The following is a 19,745-nucleotide window of genomic DNA, read 5'->3' on the forward strand; positions in this document are numbered from 1 at the left end:
GACGCTTCGGGAAGCTCGGTGGACGTTTTTCAACCTTAAAAGTTGTCAGGACTCCAATTCCCAGAATTCCTCACCTCGCATGCTTTTTAAGATGCGTTGGACTTCAACTCCCAGAATCCCCCTAGTTGGGGACTTATGGGAGTTGTATTCATTTATGTTACTCTATTTTTATAACTGCCAAGGGCATGGAAGTTTAGGGGTCTTAAAAGTTGCTAAGGTTGAGAAATAGTGAGCTAACTCAGGGGTCTCCAACCATGGCAATTTTAAGCCTGGAGGACTTTAACTCCCAGAATTCCCCAGCCAGCATTCTGGGAATTGAAGTCCGCAAAACTGGCTGGGGAATTCTGGGAGTTGAAGTCCTCCAGGTTTAAAATTGCCAAGGTTGGAGACCCCTGAGCTAGATCATAACCCAGATCTTGAAATGTCGTAACGTCAAAACTTTCTGGGGAAACTCTTTTCATCATGTAGCAAAATCTGCAAGAATGTGTAACTCAAAATCCCCAACATGTTATTCAGAAAAGCATCAGGTTGTCATTTTTATTACTGTTTTCCTAAAGGCTTGTATCCCTTTAAAATATTATCTGATTTTCCTTTAAAAGAGCAATTGACAAACTCGAAACCATCTCATAGAAAGCCGTTTTTTATTTTTATTTTTACAATATATACAATGCTTCATAGAGACCTTCTGGGTCCCCTAAATTTTAATCTCTACGCTAGAATTTGACACACACTTCAGCAGAATCAGTGCCTCTTAGGCAGATAATTGAGACATAAAGTGCATTTAATAATTCAAAGCACCTTTATCAAGCATAATTCCCTAGTTGTCACACTTAAAATGCCTATGTTTAGTTCATTTTTGTCATATTTTAATTTCAGTTTTCCTCTAAGAATGCCAAGGAAGTATACATATTATTTCTTCTATAAGAAAGCCTGCGAGGTAGATTACGATAAGAGACAGCGGCAAGTTCAAAGTCATGACACAAATGGCCAATAAAGACAAGTGTATGATAGGTTTTAGGTAGCACCACCCCGCCTACTTTCTAGATCGATCCCTTCCCTGTAATCTTGCAATGATTTAGATCCCATCCCTGTCACTTTGTAGAGATCTAGACCAGAACATCCCTATGCCAATATCTAGGCCCAGATCTTGTTTGCCAAGATCTAGATCCAGATTCCACCCATGTCACCTTGCAAAATTCTACTTCCACTCCACCCCGTTCTCTTGCAAATAGATCCAGGTTGCATTTCTGTCCTCTTGCAAAGATTTAGATCAGGGGGTCTCCAACCTTGTGGAGTTGAAGTCCACAAGTCTTAAAGTTGCCAAGGTTGGAGACCCCTGATTTGGACTCTGCTTCTCTCCCTGTTATTTGCAAAGTTCCAGATGCTATCCCTTGCAAAACAACAACAACCTATCTTCTTTATTTTGTATGGCTGAGCATCTGAGAAGGAGAACTGGAATTTGCACATATGGATGGCTACCTACTTTGGTGTGCCTAGATGTGTTGATAACATTCCTCTTGCACATGGACAACAAGTCTGAAGGACTCTACCTTTGACATACAAAGAATATGCTGTATATTATACATGGAAATCCTGTCCGCGTTCCAATAGAAGCGCAGAATTTTAGAAATGCCTTTTCAGCAAGACTTCCCAGCTGTAACAATTCATCATGGTGCTTCTCAGCTCTACCTGCTATATAGTTTTTACACCTGTGGCAAGAACCTCATGAAATAACGCCACGTTGGAAAAACCCTTCCATTCAGTGTGAATTGTCCAGTCACAAATACACAGGATTATTCAAGGTTCAAATCCAGCACCTGTTTAGATCAGCTTACGTTCTGAGACAATTCAAAGGATGTTCTTGCGTGAATAAAAGACCTAATGAGATTATCCCCAAGATATATAAATTCCCCAGATATACATTGCAGCAAGCTAGTAACATCATTGGGGGTGGCTGAGCCACTCCAAACCAAGCAACAAATCCTATCAGAATATGTAACCCCTCTTCCTCCTTTCTGGGCAAGGGTCAGTCTCCATTCTTTCTGGATTTTCCATGCTAGAAACGGGGCTTGACCCGGAAGTGTTCACATTTCTTGTATTTCATGGTCAGGCCGTACTGGGGAGTTGCATCCATCATCTCTCTGCCAGACAGAGTGAATTCCAGTTTTTGCACCAAAGTCGTCAGAAACAGGAACACCTCCCATTTTGCAATGTTCTGTCCAATGCATTGCCTTTTGCCCAAGCCAAAAGTCATCACTTTTTCACACTCTGCTCGGTTTATTCCTGTCCCATCGGTCGCAAGGAATCGGTCTGGGTTGAAAACAGAAGGCTCCTTCCAAAGTTTCCTGGGGGAAAAAATAAAAAAAGCAAACACACCATCTTGGTCAGGGGTCTCCAACCTCCAACTGGCTGAGGAATTCTGGGAGTTGAAGTCCACAGGTCTTAAAGTTGCCAAGGTTGGAGACCCCCTGATCGAGGTTATCTCTTTGCAAAACTCTCAAAGCAGATGAGGAGAAAGCACACATTCAAATGTCCTTCGCCTAGCCAGATTAAAGCAACTACAGGTGGGGTGGAACATGACTTCCAAAATTTGCCAATCTGCTCCTTCCGTAATAACCTATATGGAACCTAGTAAGGTTTTGTGGAGATGTCATCCAGATCTTTTAGCCAGATCTTCCAATTGCCAAATGGATTTGGCAATCAGGTAGATCTTTTGTGAGCGTACCAACACATACCTCTTCAGGAATTAGATGTTCTGTTAAATGATCTGAATTAAACTGACGCAGCATATGCCCGCAATTCCTCTAAATGTAAATTCCCAGGTGTGTGGACTTCAAATCCCAGAACTCCACTGCCAGCAATGGCCATCGATGAGCATTCTGGGAACTGAAGTCCACAAACCTAGAAGTTTCCAAGGCTGGAAAATCTGAATCTAGAATAAAGATGGAAAGGACCAGACAGCATTTCCACCCACCCAAAGACTTGTAAGAAGCCTCTGAAGCCCTTGTTACTTTTTCTACTACTACTTAATCCCAAATACGGGGATATTCAAGATTGACTTACAACCACAATTGCAACTAGCTACAGAGGCTGTGAAAAGTCTGATTCAGTTCCACAAAGGTGGGTTTTTTAAATGTGCAAAAGTGTCATACTAGCCCTTACTGTGGTTAGTTGCAAAGTCAAGTCCGAACCCGTCGCAGTAGGCCCTTACTACAGCTCTTTAAAGCAGCCATGTTTGACATCTAAGGCGCTGCATGGCCCTAAAAGCAACCCAGATTTTAATCCATTGCATGTAGAATTCTTTTATATTGCTTGCCTTGGCAAGGAGTTAGAGAGCTGTTCTTGGCAATACTTACGGATCGTGGTTGACCTGCCATTGGTTCACAAACACGCAGGTATCTTTTGGAATGTAGAAGCCATTCAGTGCAGTGTCTCTAGTGGTGCTAAAGAGAAAGAAAATATTTGCGGTAACAGGCTGACTACTATTAATAGAACCGCATGAATACAGTCAGTTCTTTTGATAAGATTGAATAAACTTCTTTTAAAAACATGGAGGTTATGCACATAGCAAGCCTAGCCGTTGACAAACTGCTATCTCCTGCTAGTCACTAATAATATTTTCTACTACTCTAGAGTCACCTTGGAGATGTGTTCATACATCACACTAAGGCACAGTTTGTTGAAATCCACAACAGATCTACCACAATGAGCTGAGTTCGCCCACAACAAGATCAGGACTCTACGTGAAGTTGCAGTTCACAAGAATTATTGTTCCAGCCTGCACAAAAGAATCTAGTCAATTAAAGTTCTATATTAATTTGGCGCTTTAGAGAAGAGTCAAGGGAATTCAAGAGGGCTGGGATTTGGATTGTTGGTGGCGACCTAACAACTCTAAGCTGGTGACAAGCTTAACTCCGCCTGCTCTTCTCCCATATATTTGTTCCAAACTCTCTGGAAAGTGAGACTCAAGGTACCTGAGATGACCCTGGATCACTTGCTAACTCCTTTGTGTCATAGTGACCTCTGATTTTCTAACGTAAGTTACTCTCCAGACAAATCAATCTTACCAATGTGGGATTGTGAAGGGAACGAAGGACGAATGCCTGAACATCTCGTACATAAAAGCTTCAGAATAAGGCAGCATGGCACGGTCAGATTGCTTGGGGGTCCTTTCTCTTCCAATGATTTGGTCTGTGGGTCAGAAGAAAAACAGGAATAAAGAGCCAGTTTGGTCTACTGGTGAAGGAACTTAAAATACAATCTCATTGTACACATGTTGCACTCTGACAATAAAGGTAACAATAATAGGAGATGGTGAGTTCAAGTCCCACGAAAGCCAACTGGGTGACTTTGGGCTAATCACTCTCTCCCACCCCAATATCCCCAAATAGGAGGTGTGTTGGATATATTCACCCACCTTGGGTTATTTGTAAAAATAATAAGAATGGGATACAAATAAGTAAATAGATAAGAACAGAAGATGGATGGAAAGCCACTCTTGGAAAGGGACTTTTTAAAAGTCAACAGATTTGTAATTTACCTAGTTCTTCTTGAATTCTCTTCTGGATTTCTGGGTAAGTCACCAGATACAGAAGGCACCAGGACAGGGCAGTAGTGACAGTATCAAATCCTGCACAGACACAAAAATTAAAAAAGCATTTAAGCATCAAACATAGAATTGCAGATTGGATGATGCTTTCGTTTAACCATACACATGTAAGCCCATGCCTAATGCTAACTCCTCAAGGGCTTTGATGCTTCCCGGGTTCAAACATTTTGCTAAGCCCTCGTGCCTTAGCTCAGTTTGGAGAATCAAATCAAGCATGGTCAGAAAGTGGCTTGAGGGAATGGCCTTGTTTTTGCAAGTTGCCAAAGGTTTTTAGCCTGAAGCTCCACCTCTAGGCCACTGTACTACTCCTTCTCAAAAGTCTCCAAACGATAGGGTTAAATTAAATCTGGAGGACTCTATTGAAAAAAATATATATGTTATACCCTCCCAAGTTAAAAATGTCATTATCATATGCAAGACTACCGGAGATGAGGAAGATGATTCATCACCCTTCCCATCTGTCAATTATGTCTTGACCAAAAAACCCAGGGAAGATACAGTAATGGCTGAGAAACATGGAGCCATAGGATCCAGCTTATGCAACTGGGGGAATTATGAATCAGAGACGGGACTTGATGGCTACAAAGGTTTATTTTCTTTAAATGCATTGACACCTGTCTGTCAAATGGATGGTACTGAAATGATCAGCAAATGGGGAAGGAGAAAAAGGCTTTTAGGATAAAGGTTTCTTACCAGCTCCAAAGAGTTCGTTGACGATACCAACAATGTTCTTATCCTTCAGGTCATCGTTGGCATTTAAGTTTGGTTTTTTATCCTGGCAGAAGCTGATGAGGGAGTCCGTGATATCTCGGATGTTATTCTGCAATACAGACCAGAGGGACAAATGTGACCCCCAACTTCCAGCCCACACGACTCCCGATTTCACAAAGAACCCACCTTGTTATTTAGATGACCACATTGCCAAACATTTTTTTCCTGCAACTAGGTCATTAGGAGTCATTCTCACAGAGTATTGGATAACCGTGGTTTGTTGAATAAGCCAGGATTGGCTGGGTCCACATACTCTGCTGACTCAGGTCATATTGAAACCACAGTGCTGGAATTCATATATCACATCAAGCCATGATGTGCCTACTTTGCTTTGCTTAGCATGTTCGGCCATCCTGGTTAACTCAGTAAATAAGAAGTGATCAACTTAAGAAGATATAGGGACTTCAACTCCCAGAATTCCTCAGCCAGAATCCTGGGATCTGAAGTCCACATTTTCTGAAGTTGCTGAGATTGAGAAAAACCAGAATTTTTTTTTTGCTGGTAATCAATACAGAGAGATACAATAAAGAACTAATGTGTCTAATAACACATGGCAGCAAGATTAGCTTATGCTCAAAAGTGGAAAATTAAGGGAATCCCCGATGAAACCGGGATAATTAAAAAGATATGGACATGCGTTGAAATGGATAAATTAACATTGGAAATAAAAAAATCAGGACGAGACTGAATACTATAAAGTATGGGATAAATTTTACCAATGGTGGGGGAAAAAGAAGGACTTAAAATTAAAATAAGATAAGGATGTTAAGATAGTACATTAGAAATATGAAAAATTGCTGTAATGTATAAATATTATGTAAATTTGTATTACATGCTATCCACAATAGATATGTATGACAAATAGGTTGGTCAGGATGATTACATCATGTTCATTGTTTTTAATGTTTTTGTTCAATAAAAATTTATAAATATTTTTTTTTAAAAAAGAGAAAAACTTCTCTAAGGCATTAAGGAACCCTTTTTTTTGAACTATTATCATCTGGCAGACGGTACAGGATAATAAAAACAAGGACAAAAATGAAAAACAGCTTCTATCCCAGGGCAGGAGCTCTGTTGAATTCTGCTGTATAGTGCAGTGTTGGTGCAGTGTTGGTGATTTCTGGTTCAATGTGTGAAGGATGTGTGTTTGTGTTTATTTTCATGGTCATGATGTGCACTGAAGATGGTGTTTGATTTTGTTGTACGAGATGCAATGACAATAAAGTCAAGTCAAGTCAAGTCAAGTCAAGTCAACTCAAGTCAAGTCAAGATATAACCCCCTTCAAATGCTCCCCTCTAAGCCTTGTATATATTCCATATCTATATCCATATCTATATCTATCTATCTATTACTAATCTCTAATGACACACCTTGTCAAAGCCCTCATAATGTTCTTCCACCAGCTTCTTCATCAACACGTTGAATCTCCGGTTGAGATCTTTGAAAGCCTCCATGCTGCGACTGGGAAGATATTGGAGGATCGGGAAGAAATCAGCCGGGTTTCCGGAGGCGGCCACCAACCCAAAATCGTTGTTGATGTCCACTATCTTCAAAAGTTCCTGATCCTCGTGGTCGTAACGCTTGCCGAAACACATGGCGCAGATGACGTTGACCACGGAGATGACCACGTACCGGAAGGGCTCAAAGCTCTCCTTCTCCTTCATCAGATCTCGGAACTTGGTGGCCAGGTACTCCGCTTCTTTGGAGACATGTTCCTCCAGCAGGCACATCGATGAGTTTGGGCTGGTGGAGCCTGCAAAGGTCTTGAGTGCGTTCTGGGCCAGCTTTCGGCGAACGCGCCAGCTTTCCTCAGAATTCTGACCAAAGGTGAAAGTCTGGCCATCACCAATGAACTGGAAGCTGTAGAGGTCTGGACGCCTGGAAAAGTCGCTCCCTTGCTTCACCAGAGCTTGCTTGATGGTTTCCAACCCACTCAGCACCACGACCGGCCTTGCGCCGAGGTGAATGAGCATGATGTCTCCATACTTCTGGCTCAGCGCGGTCAAAGCCAGGTGAGGGTTTTTCCCGAGGTCCAAGATGTTTCCGATAAAGGGATACCCCCTCGGCCCTCGGAGCTTCCTTAACCCTGCTGGGATCCGTTGCCAGGTTTTGAAGAGAAGGAGCAGTAGGCAGAAAACAGCCGTGCTGATCAAGATTTCTGGGACAGAGACCAGGCTTTGGCTTCTAGCCAATACAGAGGTCATCTTCCCTAAATATTATGGCCTGCTGAGGAGCCAAGAAGCAGAGAAGAAAGGAACAGGATGAGTTTTATATTTCTAGATCTATTTTATACTGTGTTTGTGGTCATCTTTTTAACTTTGTAAAAACACCTCTTTCATTTTATATATAGAAGAATAGGAATAGGAATAGGAATAAGAATAGGAATAGAGTAGAATAGAATAGAATAGAATAGAATAGAATAGAATAGAATAGAAGGAATAAAAATAAAATAGGAATAGAATAGAGAATGGAATGGAATGGAATGGAATAGAATAGAATAGAATAGAATAGAATAGAATAGAATAGAATAGAATAAGAATAGAATAAGAATAGATAAGGAATAAGAATAGAGTATAAATAGAATAGAATAGAATAGAATAGAACAGAATAAGTATAGAATAAGGAATAAGAATAGAATGGAACAGAATAGAATGTAAAATATATAGAATAGAATAGAATAGAATAGAATAGAATAGAATAGAATAGAAAAGAAAAAGAGTTGGAAGGGACCTTGGAGGTCTTCTAGTCCAACCCCCTGCTTGGGCAGGAAATCCTACACCACTAAAGACAAATGGCTTTCCAGTCTCTTCTTAAAAACCTCAGGTGATGGAGCACCCACAACTTATTGTGGCACATGATTTTACTGTTTAATTGTTCTAACTGTCAGGAAATTCCTCCTTAGTTCTAGGTTGCTTCTCTCCTTGGTTAGTTTCCATCAGTTGCGTCTTGTCCTGCCTTCTGGTGCTTTGGAGAATAGCTTGACTCCCTCTTCTTTGGGGCAGCCCCTGAGATATTGGAAGACTGCTATCACATCACTCCAGTCCTTCTTTTCATTAAACCAGACATACCCAATTCCAGCAACACAATAATAGAATAAAAGAGTGGGACGGGACCTCGGAGGCCATCTAGTCCAACCCCCTTCTCAAGCAGGAAAACTTATACCATTTCAGACAAAAGGTTGCCCCAGTCTCTTCTTAAAAACTCCCAGCATTGGAGCACTCACAATTTCTGCAGGCAAGGAAGATTTATTGTCTAACTCATGCCAATCTTTTAACCTCTCTCTTTTTTTTAAAGCAATTTCCTGACTGTTAAAATAATTCATCAGTGGAACAACTGGCCTCCAGAAGTTGTAAATGCTCCCAAACTGAAAGTTTTAAAGAAGCGGTTGGATAACCATTTGTCTGCAATGGTAGAGGGTTTCCTGCCTAAGCAGGGGGTTGGACTAGAAGACCTCCAAGGTCCCTTCCAACTCTGTTATTCTACTCTGTTCTATGTATAGGTTACTATGTTAGGAGTTGAGAGATTATTCTTGTATATCCCTAAATGGTATTATTGTTATTTGTATTGTACATAAAGTACATTGACCCAGACTAAATACACTGTTCACCCAAGCACTTTTGTGGGATGTTAAAGGTAAAAAAAAAAACTATTTAAATAAAAAACATTAACAAAGAAAAGAAAAGAAAATTCGTTTCCCTCCTGGACTTACCCAGAAAAAAAATGTAAAAAAGAAACAAGCGGCCGGATCGAGTCTCAATGAAAGGCAGGGATTTTCAGAAGGACACGCGTGGTGGGTTCACCCCACGTTGAAAAACGGGGGTGGAAATGGAAGCGCGGATCGCCGACCCGCTCTGGATTCGCTCGCCCGGCGCCGAAAACGGCTTCACTCCGGCGTCGCTCCGTTTTTTGCCCAGCTTCTCCGGCGAAGATGCCCGGGGTTTAAAGCGGAGCGTAGAACTTGGCTGGCTTTTTAAAGCACCCGCTCGGTTCCAAAGGCTTCTAGGCCCCTCCTCGGGCTCTGATTGGCCGGGAGGTTTCGGGTCAGGTGACAGCGGTTCTTCTTCTCCTTCTCCTTCTGCGAACCCGGGTTGGGTTTCGCCGGGACCAGACGCGCCTCGTCCGTGCTGCGTTTGGGCTGGGGCGATGCTGGGGCGCGATTCTCCCTGGTTGTCAAATGGGTTTACTCACAAGTCAAGGCGGCTTCTGGGCTTCGGGCGCTTTCTTTGCCTGAAAGCTCATTCTTTCTCTCCCTTGAGACAGAGAAGCGAATGATAATAGAGCAGAGCAGAACAAAAACAGAATAGAATATAGAAAACAGACGAGAAGAGAAGAGAAGAGAAGAGAAGAGAAGAGAAGAGAAGAGAAGAGAAGAGAAGAGAATATCAGAATAAAGAATAGAATAGAATAGAGAATGGAATGGAATGGAATAGAATATCAGAATAAAGAATAGAATGGAATATCAGAAGAATAGAATAGAATATCAGAATAAAGAATAGAATAGAATATCAGAATAAAGAATAGAATAGAATAAAATATCAGAATAAAGAATAGAATAGAATAGAGAATGGAATGGAATGGAATAGAATAGAATAGAATAGAATAGAATAGAATAGAATAGAATAGAATAGAATAGAATAGAATAGAATAGAATATCAGAATAAAGAATAGAATAGAATAGAATAGAATAGAATAGAATATCAGAATAAAGAATAGAATAGAATATCAGAATAAAGAATAGAATAGAATAAAATATCAGAATAAAGAATAGAATAGAATAGAATAGAGAATGGAATGGAATGGAATAGAATAGAATAGAATATCAGAATAAAGAATAAAATAGAATATCAGAATAAAGAATAGAATAGAATAGAATAGAATAGAATAGAATAGAATAGAATAGAATAGAATATCAGAATTGGAAGGGACCTTGGAGGTCTTCTAGTCCAACCCCCTGCCTAGGCTGGAAACCATACACCACTTCAGACAAATGGTTATCCAACCTCTTTTTAAAAACTCCCAGTGTTGGAGTAATTCCCAACTTCTGGAGGCAAGCAGTTCCACTGGTTAATTGTTCTCCCAGTCAGGGAATTTCTCCTTAGTTCTAGGTTGCTTCTCTCCTTGATGGGTTTCCACCCGTTGCTTCTTGTCCTGCCTTTAAGGTGCTTTGGAGAATAGATTGACCCCACTCTTCTTTGGGGCAGCCCCTGAGATATTGGAAGACTGCTATCACGTCTCCCCTAGTCCTTCTTTTCATCAAATAGACCTACCCAATTCCAGCAACCATTGTTTATATATTATTATTATTACTATTATTACTACTACTACTACTATTATTATTATACACACACACAAAACGACAGTGTACACAGCAAACAAGGTAACCATGCTGAGTTTCGTATCACAAATCACTCGTCAAACCCTTCCCAAGCGTTTAGGACTGTGTGATGTATCCGCGGATTATGCGAGCAGATCCCAGTAAGGTGGCCTTCTGCAGCTGACCAATGGTGATCTCGTCAGCGCTAATTGTTTTTGCCTAGGTCTTTAGGCACAGCACCCAGTGTGCCCAGTACCACTGGAACCACCTGCACTGGTTTATGCCAGAGTCTCTGCAGTTCGATTCTCAAGTCCTGATATCTGGTGACTTTTTCAAGTTGTTTCTCGTCGATTCTGCTGTCACCAGGTATGGCAATGTCGACGATCCACACTTTTTTATTTCCCACAATCGTGATATCTGGGGTATTGTGTTCCAAAACTTTGTCAGTCTGTATTCGGAAGTCCCACAGTAGTTTTAGCATGCTCATTTTCGACCCCTTTCTCAGGCTTATGATCCCAGCAGTTCTTTGCTACAGGCAGGTGGTAGTTGTGACACAAGTGCCAGTGGACCCTCTGAGCGACTGTGTTGTGACGTTGTTTGTAGTTCAGTCTGAGCGGTTGTCTTGCAACAGCTCAGTATGTGATCGATGATTTCGTCCACTTCTTTGCAGAGTCTGCATTTCTTTGCAGAGTTTGCAGACTTCTGCATCCAGAACCTTCTCAACCTGATGTTCTTCTTCTTCTTCTTCTTCTTCTTCTTCTTCTTCTTCTTCTTCTTCTTCTTCTTATTATTATTATTATTATTATTATTATTATTATTATTATTATTATTTGCAAATCCAACTTTTAGCAGGTTGGAGTCCGACTCTCTTTTCTCCTCAGCCAGCAAAGGCATCTCTCTGCCCCCTTACTTAAAGTAAACCCCAGGCAATACAGCAAGATGGACAGTTCTACGTCCCAAATCGAAGTTTCCTTGCAGGAACATGGCACGCTCTCCAGCATTGTGCCCACCCCAACCCAGTGTCCAGTTGAGGTCAGGTAGAACCAAGGAAGGAGTACAACCTTGTTCGTCTGTCTGGTGCAGGAGTCGGCCATCCGCAGCTCTGGAGCCACATGTGGCTCTTTCATACCTTTGCTCCCTGTCACCGGTCGGCTCAGCACAATTTTGAGAAGCGCTTCCGATTTGGGGGGGGGACACACCGCGTGGCCAGGAAGAGACTCTATGGCTATGATGGCGAACCTATGGCATGAGTGCTGGAAGTGGTACACAGAGCCATCTCTCCAGGCACGCCAGCCGTCGGCCATTGCTCTTCTGGGTTCCGTGCCATCCAGCTGGTCTTTGTGAGTGCGGGAGCGCCCGAGCATGCGCATGCGTGCAGCCAGCTGGTCTTTGCGGGCGCATCCTCTTATGGGGTGCAAAGAAGAACCAGTGTTTGGACAAAGAAATCATAACTGAGGAGTCCTTGGTGCTCTCTTGAGCTTGCTTTTTTTTCTCACACAGACATTTCATGACCCAACTAGGTAACATCATCAGTTGGGTAATGAAATGTCTGCAAGAAAATAAGCAAGCTCAGAGAGCACCAAGGACTCCACAGTCCTCCTCTTAGCACTGAAGATGTTTCCTAGCTGGGTCATGAAATGTCTGAAAGAAAAGAAGCAACAAGGACCCCACAATCCTCCTTCTAGCACTGATGATGTTACCTAGCTGGGTCATGAAATGTCTGTGAGAAAACAAGCAAGCTCAGAGAGCAACAAGGACCCCACAGTCCTCCTCCTCCTCCTCCTAGCACTGATGATGTTACCTAGTTGGGTCATGAAATGTCTGAAAGAAAAGAAGCAACAAGGACCCCACAGTCCTCCTCCTCCTCTTAGCACTGAAGATGTTGCCTAGTTGGGTCATGAAATGTCTGTGAGAAAACAAACAAGCTCAGAGAGCAACAAGGACCCCACAGTCCTCCTCCTCCTCCTCCTCCTAGCACTGATGATGTTACCTAGTTGGGTCATGAAATGTCTGCAAGAAAAGAAGCAAGCTCAGAGACCACGGAGCTATAAATATTCTCCTTTATTGAAATCATAACTGGAACGATTAATAGAATCGGAAGCCCAACCCCCAAAAAAAACAGTGACACTTCACCCCCCCTTCATTCGAAGCCCTGAATCCGAGCCACAAACCGCCCCGTTTTCAAATCTGACAGTTGTGCAAAGCCACAGCCGCCTATTTATTTCTGTTTAGCCCGGACTTATCAGGTTGTGCATGCACCCAGCCTTAGCAAGAGCCGACAGGCACACTGGTGTCTTATCTCTCCGGTTTCTCTTATCTGGGCTCTTAAAGATCCCCGTTTTTTCATGCTTTGCTTTTTATTTTTATTTTTTGGGAGCCGATTTACCCCTGAGGTAAAGATGTCTAGAGCCTCTTCCTTTTTTGTGTGTGTTTTTTTGCCAGCCCTGGAGCAAAGGGAGGTCAGATGTTTGCTCAGCTTTGCGTGAGAAGCACCAAGGCCGCCCTTTGCCCTCTATGCCTGCTGTCCTTTCCGAGGAAACAAAAGTGGGAAGTAATTGCAACGCCCAGGTCAGGAAAAAGGAGGACCTGAAACTTCCAGAACAAGAGGGCACCACTGCGGTGGCACACACACCACACACACACACACACACACACACACACACGCACACACCAGCCCCAAATTAAGAGGCCTTGAACTTCATCGGAAAATCCCCAGGCTTTTCCAGCAAACCTTAAATGTGTGACTCAGCACACCAACCACTTCTACCTAGACCTTATTTTCTTTCTTTTTTAAATAATATTTTTTTATTGTTTTCTATTAATACAAATCGTCATTACATTTTCGACAGCATTTACATCCACCTCTGTTATTGTCTCATATCTCTATCCACTGTTCGTACACATCTCCAATAGTTGTTTTATATATATATACTTATCATCAATAATTATTATATACATATCTCTCATCGGTGATTATTAATATCTATATTTATTCTACGTATCTACATGTCTAGGTATCACTATCTTGAGTATTCTCCTATTTGATCGTTCTGTTTCAATTTTTATCTCTATTTTCTAAGCATACCTAGACCTTATTGTCACTTGGTCCGTTTTTCAAAAGCTTATGTATATGAGGGTCTAATCCAGTTGTGTTGCAAACTTGGCTCTTTTAAAACGGGTGGACTTCAACTCCCAGAATTCCCCCCTGCCCCCCCGCTGGGTAATTCTGGGAGTCGAAGGCCACAGATTTTTTAAAAATATCATTTTAAATATTAAATATTATTCCCCAGATCAGAAATGTGTTTTTGCATCTCAAATGCCTTCTAATTTGGCAAATTTCCCAAAGCTAATATGTGTGACAGCGTCCTTCAGTGTGTTTCCAATTTAGCTACTTTAAGATGGGTAGACTTCAACTCCCAACATTCCCCTGGCTGGGAGAACTGGCTGCAGGATTCTGGGAGCTGAAGTCCACACATTTTAAACATCATTATTAGGTTTAATTTTAAACACATTGTTCCAGATCTTTTAACATGTTTTCACATCTCAAATGTATTTTCACTTGGTAAATTTCGAAAAGGTGAACAATGTATGGTTGTCTAATGCAATGTGTTTCAAACTTTGCTCTTTTAAAATGGGTGGACTTCAACTCCCAGAATCCCCCTGGCTGGGGAATTTCTGGAAGTTGTAGTCCACACTTTTTAAACATTATTTTTCCCCCCCAGATCTTTAATATCTTTTTCACATCTCAAATGTATTTTTCACTGGGTCAATTTCCAAAGGGGGAATATATGATGGTCTAATCCAGCGTGTTTCAAACTTTTAAAAGTCCTACCTGGGGAATTCTGGGAGTTGAAGTCCGCAACAACTCTTAAAAGTTATTTAACCAGTGGAACAACTTGCCTCCAGAAATTGAGGTTGCTCCATCCCTGGAGGTTTTTACAAAGAGGCTGGACAGCCACTTGTCTCAAATTGTATAGGGACTCCTGATGGAGCAGGGGGGGTGGACTAGAAGACCTCCAAGGTCCCTTTCCAGGCTGTATTCTGATTGATTGATCGCTGGAGGTTTTTAGACAAGACTGGACAGCTACCCATTTGAAATGGTCTGTTCTAGGGTCTTCTGCTGGAGCAGGGGGGCTGGACTAGAAGACCTCCAAGGTCCCTTTCCAGGCTGTATTCTGATTGATTGATTGATTGATCGCTGGAGGTTTTTTTAGACAAGACTGGACAGCTACCCATTTGAAATGGTCTGTTCTAGGGTCTTCTGCTGGAGCAGGGGGGGGGGGGCTGGACTAGAAGACCTCCAAGGTCCCTTTCCAGGCTGTGTTCTGATTGAAAGGTGGGCGCCCCTAATCTATAGCCTAATTCGGGAAAGCAGAAAGAAGCCATCCGGTGACTTGGACTGGAGGCGGAGCGGGGACCCGACGGGGGTCTCGGGCTGAGCCGGGGCGGAGGCGATGGCGTGCGAAGAGGGGAGGGGGTGTTCCTTCCGCCGCCTCCAGCCGGGTGGCGCTGCTTGGCCCCGGTGCTGTCCCGCCGCCCAGGCACGCGATGGGGCAAGGCGGGAAGAGGAGGCGGAGACCTTTGCAATGCCTGCTTCGCGTGCGGAGCGGAGCCTGGGGTGGAGACGCCGCGCCGCTTCGCCCTTGACACGCACTTCGGCCGGGACAGAGGCGCTCTGTGGTGGGTGGGAGCCCGGCCGGGGGAAGGGGAAGTGTGGGGGATGAGACTAGATGGCCTCGAAAGGCCCGCCACTCCTTGTAGATGGAGTTACGTCCCAAGGGTTGCTCTTTCCTTCTTCCCTCTTTGTCAAACTTTTCTCTCCTTCCTTCCTTCCTTCCCTGCCTCCTCTTTCTTTTCTTTCTTTCTCTCTCTCTTTCTTACTCTCTTTACTTCCTTCCTCCCCTTCTTCTTCCCTCCCTCCCTCTCATTCCCTCTCTTCCCCTTTCTTATCTTCCTTCCTTCCATCCATCTTTTCCTCCCTTTCTCATTCCTTCCCTTCCCTTTTCTTATTTTCCTTCCTTCCTCCCTTTCTCATTCCCTTTTTCTTATCTTCCTTCCTTCCATCCTTTCCTCCCTTCTCATTCCCCTTTTCTTATCTTCCTTCCTTCCATCCTTTCTTCCCTTTCTCATTCTCTCCCTTCCCTTTTCTTATTTTCCTTCCTTCCCTCCCTTTCTCATTCCCCCTTTTCTTATCTTCCTTCCTTCCATCCTTCCCTCCTTTTCTCATTCCCTTTTTCTTATCTTCCTTCCTTCCATCCTTTCCTCCCTTTCTCATTCCCTTTTCTTATCTTCCTTCCTTCCATCCTTCCTTCCATTTCTCATTCTCTCCCTTCCCTTTTCTTATTTTCCTTCCTTCCCTCCCTTTCTCATTCCCTTTTTCTTATCTTCCTTCCTTCCATCCTTTCCTCCCTTTCTCATTCCCCTTTTCTTATCTTCCTTCCTTCCATCCTTTCTTCCCTTTTTCATTCTCTCCCTTCCCTTTTCTTATTTTCCTTCCTTCCCTCCCTTTCTCATTCCCCTTTTCTTATCTTCCTTCCTTCCTTCCATCCATCCTTTCCTCCCTTTCTCATTCCCCCTTCCCTTCCCTTTTCCTATTTTCCTTCCTTCCTTTTTCTTTCCTCCCTCTCTCCCTCCCTCCCTTCCTTCCTCTCTTTCCATCTTTCCTTTAGAAAAGCATAACTCCGTATTGCTCCTTTAGAGGCGATCTTGCATCTGTATCCTTGCAGATGCTACTTGCTATTGATGTCACCATCCATTTAAGGTCCTATTTAAAAGTGGGCGCCTGTTTTTCGGTAGACGGATGGAATCATTTCCAAAGGAGAAATCTGGAATTTCCAAAGGAGAAATTCATCCTCCGGAACATTTTCCCTGCACATAACTGGATCACTTAATTGCCTGTAGACTTACAACCACAACTGAGTCCAATTATATTTTCAACGATTTGTGAAAACCAAATTTCTCCAGAAAGATCATGGAGGAGTCAATCCCCAAGTGGTGGTGCATCCAAAATAACAGAACACCAGAGTTGGAAGGGACCTTGGAGGTCTTCTAGTCCAACCCCCTTCTCAAGCAGGAAAGCTTACCTACCATTTCAGACAATGGGGTTGTCCAACCTCCTATTTCCTGCCGAGCATTTATCTGTGTGGTTATTAAGAGTAAACACCCAACGTGACAGATAATCAATCAATCAACTTTAATCCTATTAAATTGGTACTTCGTAAACCGCTCCAAGTTTTTGGAACCAAGTAGCTTATAACTTGAGGTAATAAATAAATAAGTAATTTAAATTTCCTGGTGACGCTCCATAGAAGGAAAAGGACGTTCCAGAAATATTAACTGTTATTGCTTTTTTGCTGATACATTTATATTTTAAACCTGTGTGCTATTATTCCATTCTTCCAATTTCTTGATTTGGCATCAATATTGAATGCAGAGGTGTAAAAGACAAATCTCTCATCAAGATTACACATTTATTTGTTTGTTTTCTCCCTATTGTTTGCTTTTAGCTATCTTTTGATCTTGGTCTTGTTCCTTATTAATGGGTCTTTTTTTAAAAAAAATAAGTTCAATATACCGATGCTCCTGTTTTAAAAATAAGAAGCACCCCTCCACACCTCTGAAATGCACCCCTCCTATAACTGCTTCGCTGTTGTGCTTGTGTACTAGCTTTGCAAAGCATCCGACGGCGTGTCACAAACAGGAAAAAGGCAGGGGTGGGATTCAACCGGTTCGGACTGGTTCAGATAAACCGGATGTTAAAGTTACATCTGGTTCGACGAAACGGTATTTGAACCAACCAGCTGCCCCCCTCCCTCCCAGCACTCTCCACACAGCCTATTTTTGATGGAGGTAAGTGCAGGTTGACAGAGGCTCTAGGAGGGGGGGAAACGGGCAGATAACAGATAACAGATAATCAGAGTTGGAAGGGACCTTGTAGGTCATCTAGTCCAACCCCCCTACCCAAGCGGGAGACCTTACACCATTTCTGACAGATGGCAGTCCAGTCTCTTCTTGAAAGCTTCCAGTGATGAAGCTCCCACAACTTCCGAGGGCAACTTCTGTTCAATTGATCGATTATTCTCACTGTCAGAAAGTTACTCCTTATTTCCAGGTTGAATCTCTCCTTGTTCAGTTTCCATCCATTATTCCTTGTCTGGCCTTCGGGTGATTTAGAAAATAGCTTGACCCCTTCCTCCTCTTTGTGGCATCCCCTCAAATATTGGAAGACTGCTATCCTGTCTCCCCTGGTCCTTCTCTTCCCTAGACTAGCCAGGCCCAGTTCCTGTCACCGTTCTTCATATGTTTCAGCCTCCAGTCCCCTCATCCTCCTGGTTGCTCTTCTCTGCACTCTTTCTAGAGTCTCAACATCCTTTTTTATAAGTGTGGTGACCAAAACTGGATGCAGGACTCTAGGTGTGGTCTTACTAAGGCTTTATAGAGTGGTATTAGTACTTCCCTTGATCTCGATTGTCCCTCTGTTAATGCAACTTAGGGTTGCATTGGCTTTTTTGGCTGCCGCTGCACACGGCTGGCTCCTATTTAGCTGGTTGTCCACTAAGACGCCAAGATCCCTCTCCCAGTGACTGCTATTGGGCCTTCCGGAAGTCCGGAAATGGGCCTGTTTCCAGCTTCCGGTGGGCCTCCAGAACCCACGGGAGGCTCTTTTCGCCCTCCCAGAGGATGAACGTGGCCTCCCCCCGGGCTCTGGAGGCCCACCGGAAGCCGGAAACGGGACGTTTCAGGAGGCCATGCCCACCTAGCAACCGGGCAGCAAACCGGTTGTTGGGATTTTTGAATCCCACCCCTGGAAAAAGGGGGGTTCGTTTTGAAGCTGGCACCCTATTTAAAAAAAACCAGCCAACATTTCAAATTGCTTGGAGTGGAAGTCAGAATGGCCTTGTGCTTCAGAGGGGATAACAGCCCCCCCCTTAAGGCAGGGAAAAAGTTATTTGCGGTTGTGTAGGCTTGCGTGTGATTGTGTGCAAAGTGGCTTGGGGTTAAAGATTACCATCCTTGCTGCTTTCAGGCCGGAGGGCAAAATATATATATATTTTTAAACTCCTGGAGGTCAAAAGATCACTCTCGTGCGTGAGAAGCTCTTTCCTGTACAGATAAACAGGCCCTGGGGTGATGGGGTCCCCCTGGTGATGGGACAGCCAGGGAGAAGGAGCTGGCCGTTGTGGGACCGACAAGAACACAATCGAGGAAGTGTGTTTATGGACATTCATCCAGGTCATAGTTGCCTCAAAGGTGCTTCTTCAAAAGGCAACTGGACTGGGTTTTTTTTTCCTTGAGGAAGGAAGAGGAGGAGGAGAGAGGAGGAGGAGGAGGGAGGAGAGAGGAGGAGGAGGAGGAAAAAGAGGAAAAAGAGGAAGAGGAAGAGGAAGAGGAAGAGGAGGAAGAGGAAGAGGAAGAGGAAGAGGAAGAAGAAGAAGAAGAAGAAGAAGAAGAAGAAGAAGAAGAAGAAGAAGAAGAAGAAGAAGAAGAAGAAGAAAGAAAGAAAGAAAGAAAGAAAGGGAGGAGGAGGAAAAAGAGGAAAAGAAGAAGAAAAGAAAGAAAGAAAGAAAGAAAGAAAGAAAGAAAGAAAGAAAGAAAGAAAGAAAGAAAGAAAGAAAGAAAGAAAGAAAAAAAGGAGGAGGAGGAGGAGGAGGAGGAGAAGAAGAACAGGGAGAGGAGGAGAGGAAGAGGAAGAAGAAAAAGAAGAGGAAGAAGAAGAACAAGGGGAGGAGGAGAGGAAGAGGAAGAAGAAAAGGAAGAAGACAGAAAGGAAGGAAGGAAGAAGAAGAGGAGGAAAGGAAGAGGAAAGGAAGAAGAAGAAAAGAAGAAGGGGAAGAAGAAGAAGTGGAGGCGAGAAAGAAGAGGAGGAGGAAGAAGAGAAAGAGCACAGAAAGAAAGGAAGAAGAGGAGGAGGAGGAAAACATTTCACTCCTTGTCTAAGAAGCTTCATCAGTTCCCACCATCAGAACTGATGAAGCTTCTCAGATGAGAAGCGAAATGTTTTCTTCTTCTTCTTCTTCTTCTTCCTCAAGGAAAAAAACAGCCCAGTTGCC

The 19,745-nt window shown here is 43.1% G+C and overlaps 1 protein-coding gene across 2 annotated transcripts; it reads right to left on the minus strand.

Annotated features, from left to right (window-relative positions):
• Positions 1 to 624: 624 nt before the first annotated feature.
• LOC113423221 (cytochrome P450 1A5-like) lies at positions 625 to 9,327 on the minus strand. Of its 2 annotated transcripts, none has more exons than XM_087972545.1 (7): positions 9,091 to 9,327; positions 6,752 to 7,604; positions 5,303 to 5,429; positions 4,541 to 4,630; positions 4,068 to 4,191; positions 3,357 to 3,443; positions 625 to 2,345 (listed from the first exon to the last, which is right to left on the minus strand). In XM_087972545.1, the coding sequence occupies exons 2-7, from the start codon at positions 7,583 to 7,585 to the stop codon at positions 2,057 to 2,059; spliced, it is 1,551 nt and encodes a 516-aa protein (XP_087828671.1). In that variant the 5' UTR covers positions 7,586 to 7,604; positions 9,091 to 9,327; the 3' UTR covers positions 625 to 2,056. The 2 variants fall into 2 exon arrangements, with proteins under 2 accessions (XP_087828671.1, XP_026540303.2); XM_026684518.2 differs by having other exon boundaries at positions 6,752 to 7,607.
• Between the last annotated feature and the right edge of the window lie 10,418 nt (positions 9,328 to 19,745).

This window comes from Notechis scutatus, chromosome 11 (assembly GCF_049901735.1).
Source record: "Notechis scutatus isolate UNSWTSFEM ecotype Mainland chromosome 11, rNotScu1.2, whole genome shotgun sequence".
In the NCBI taxonomy this organism is placed as follows: Eukaryota; Metazoa; Chordata; class Lepidosauria; order Squamata; family Elapidae; genus Notechis; species Notechis scutatus.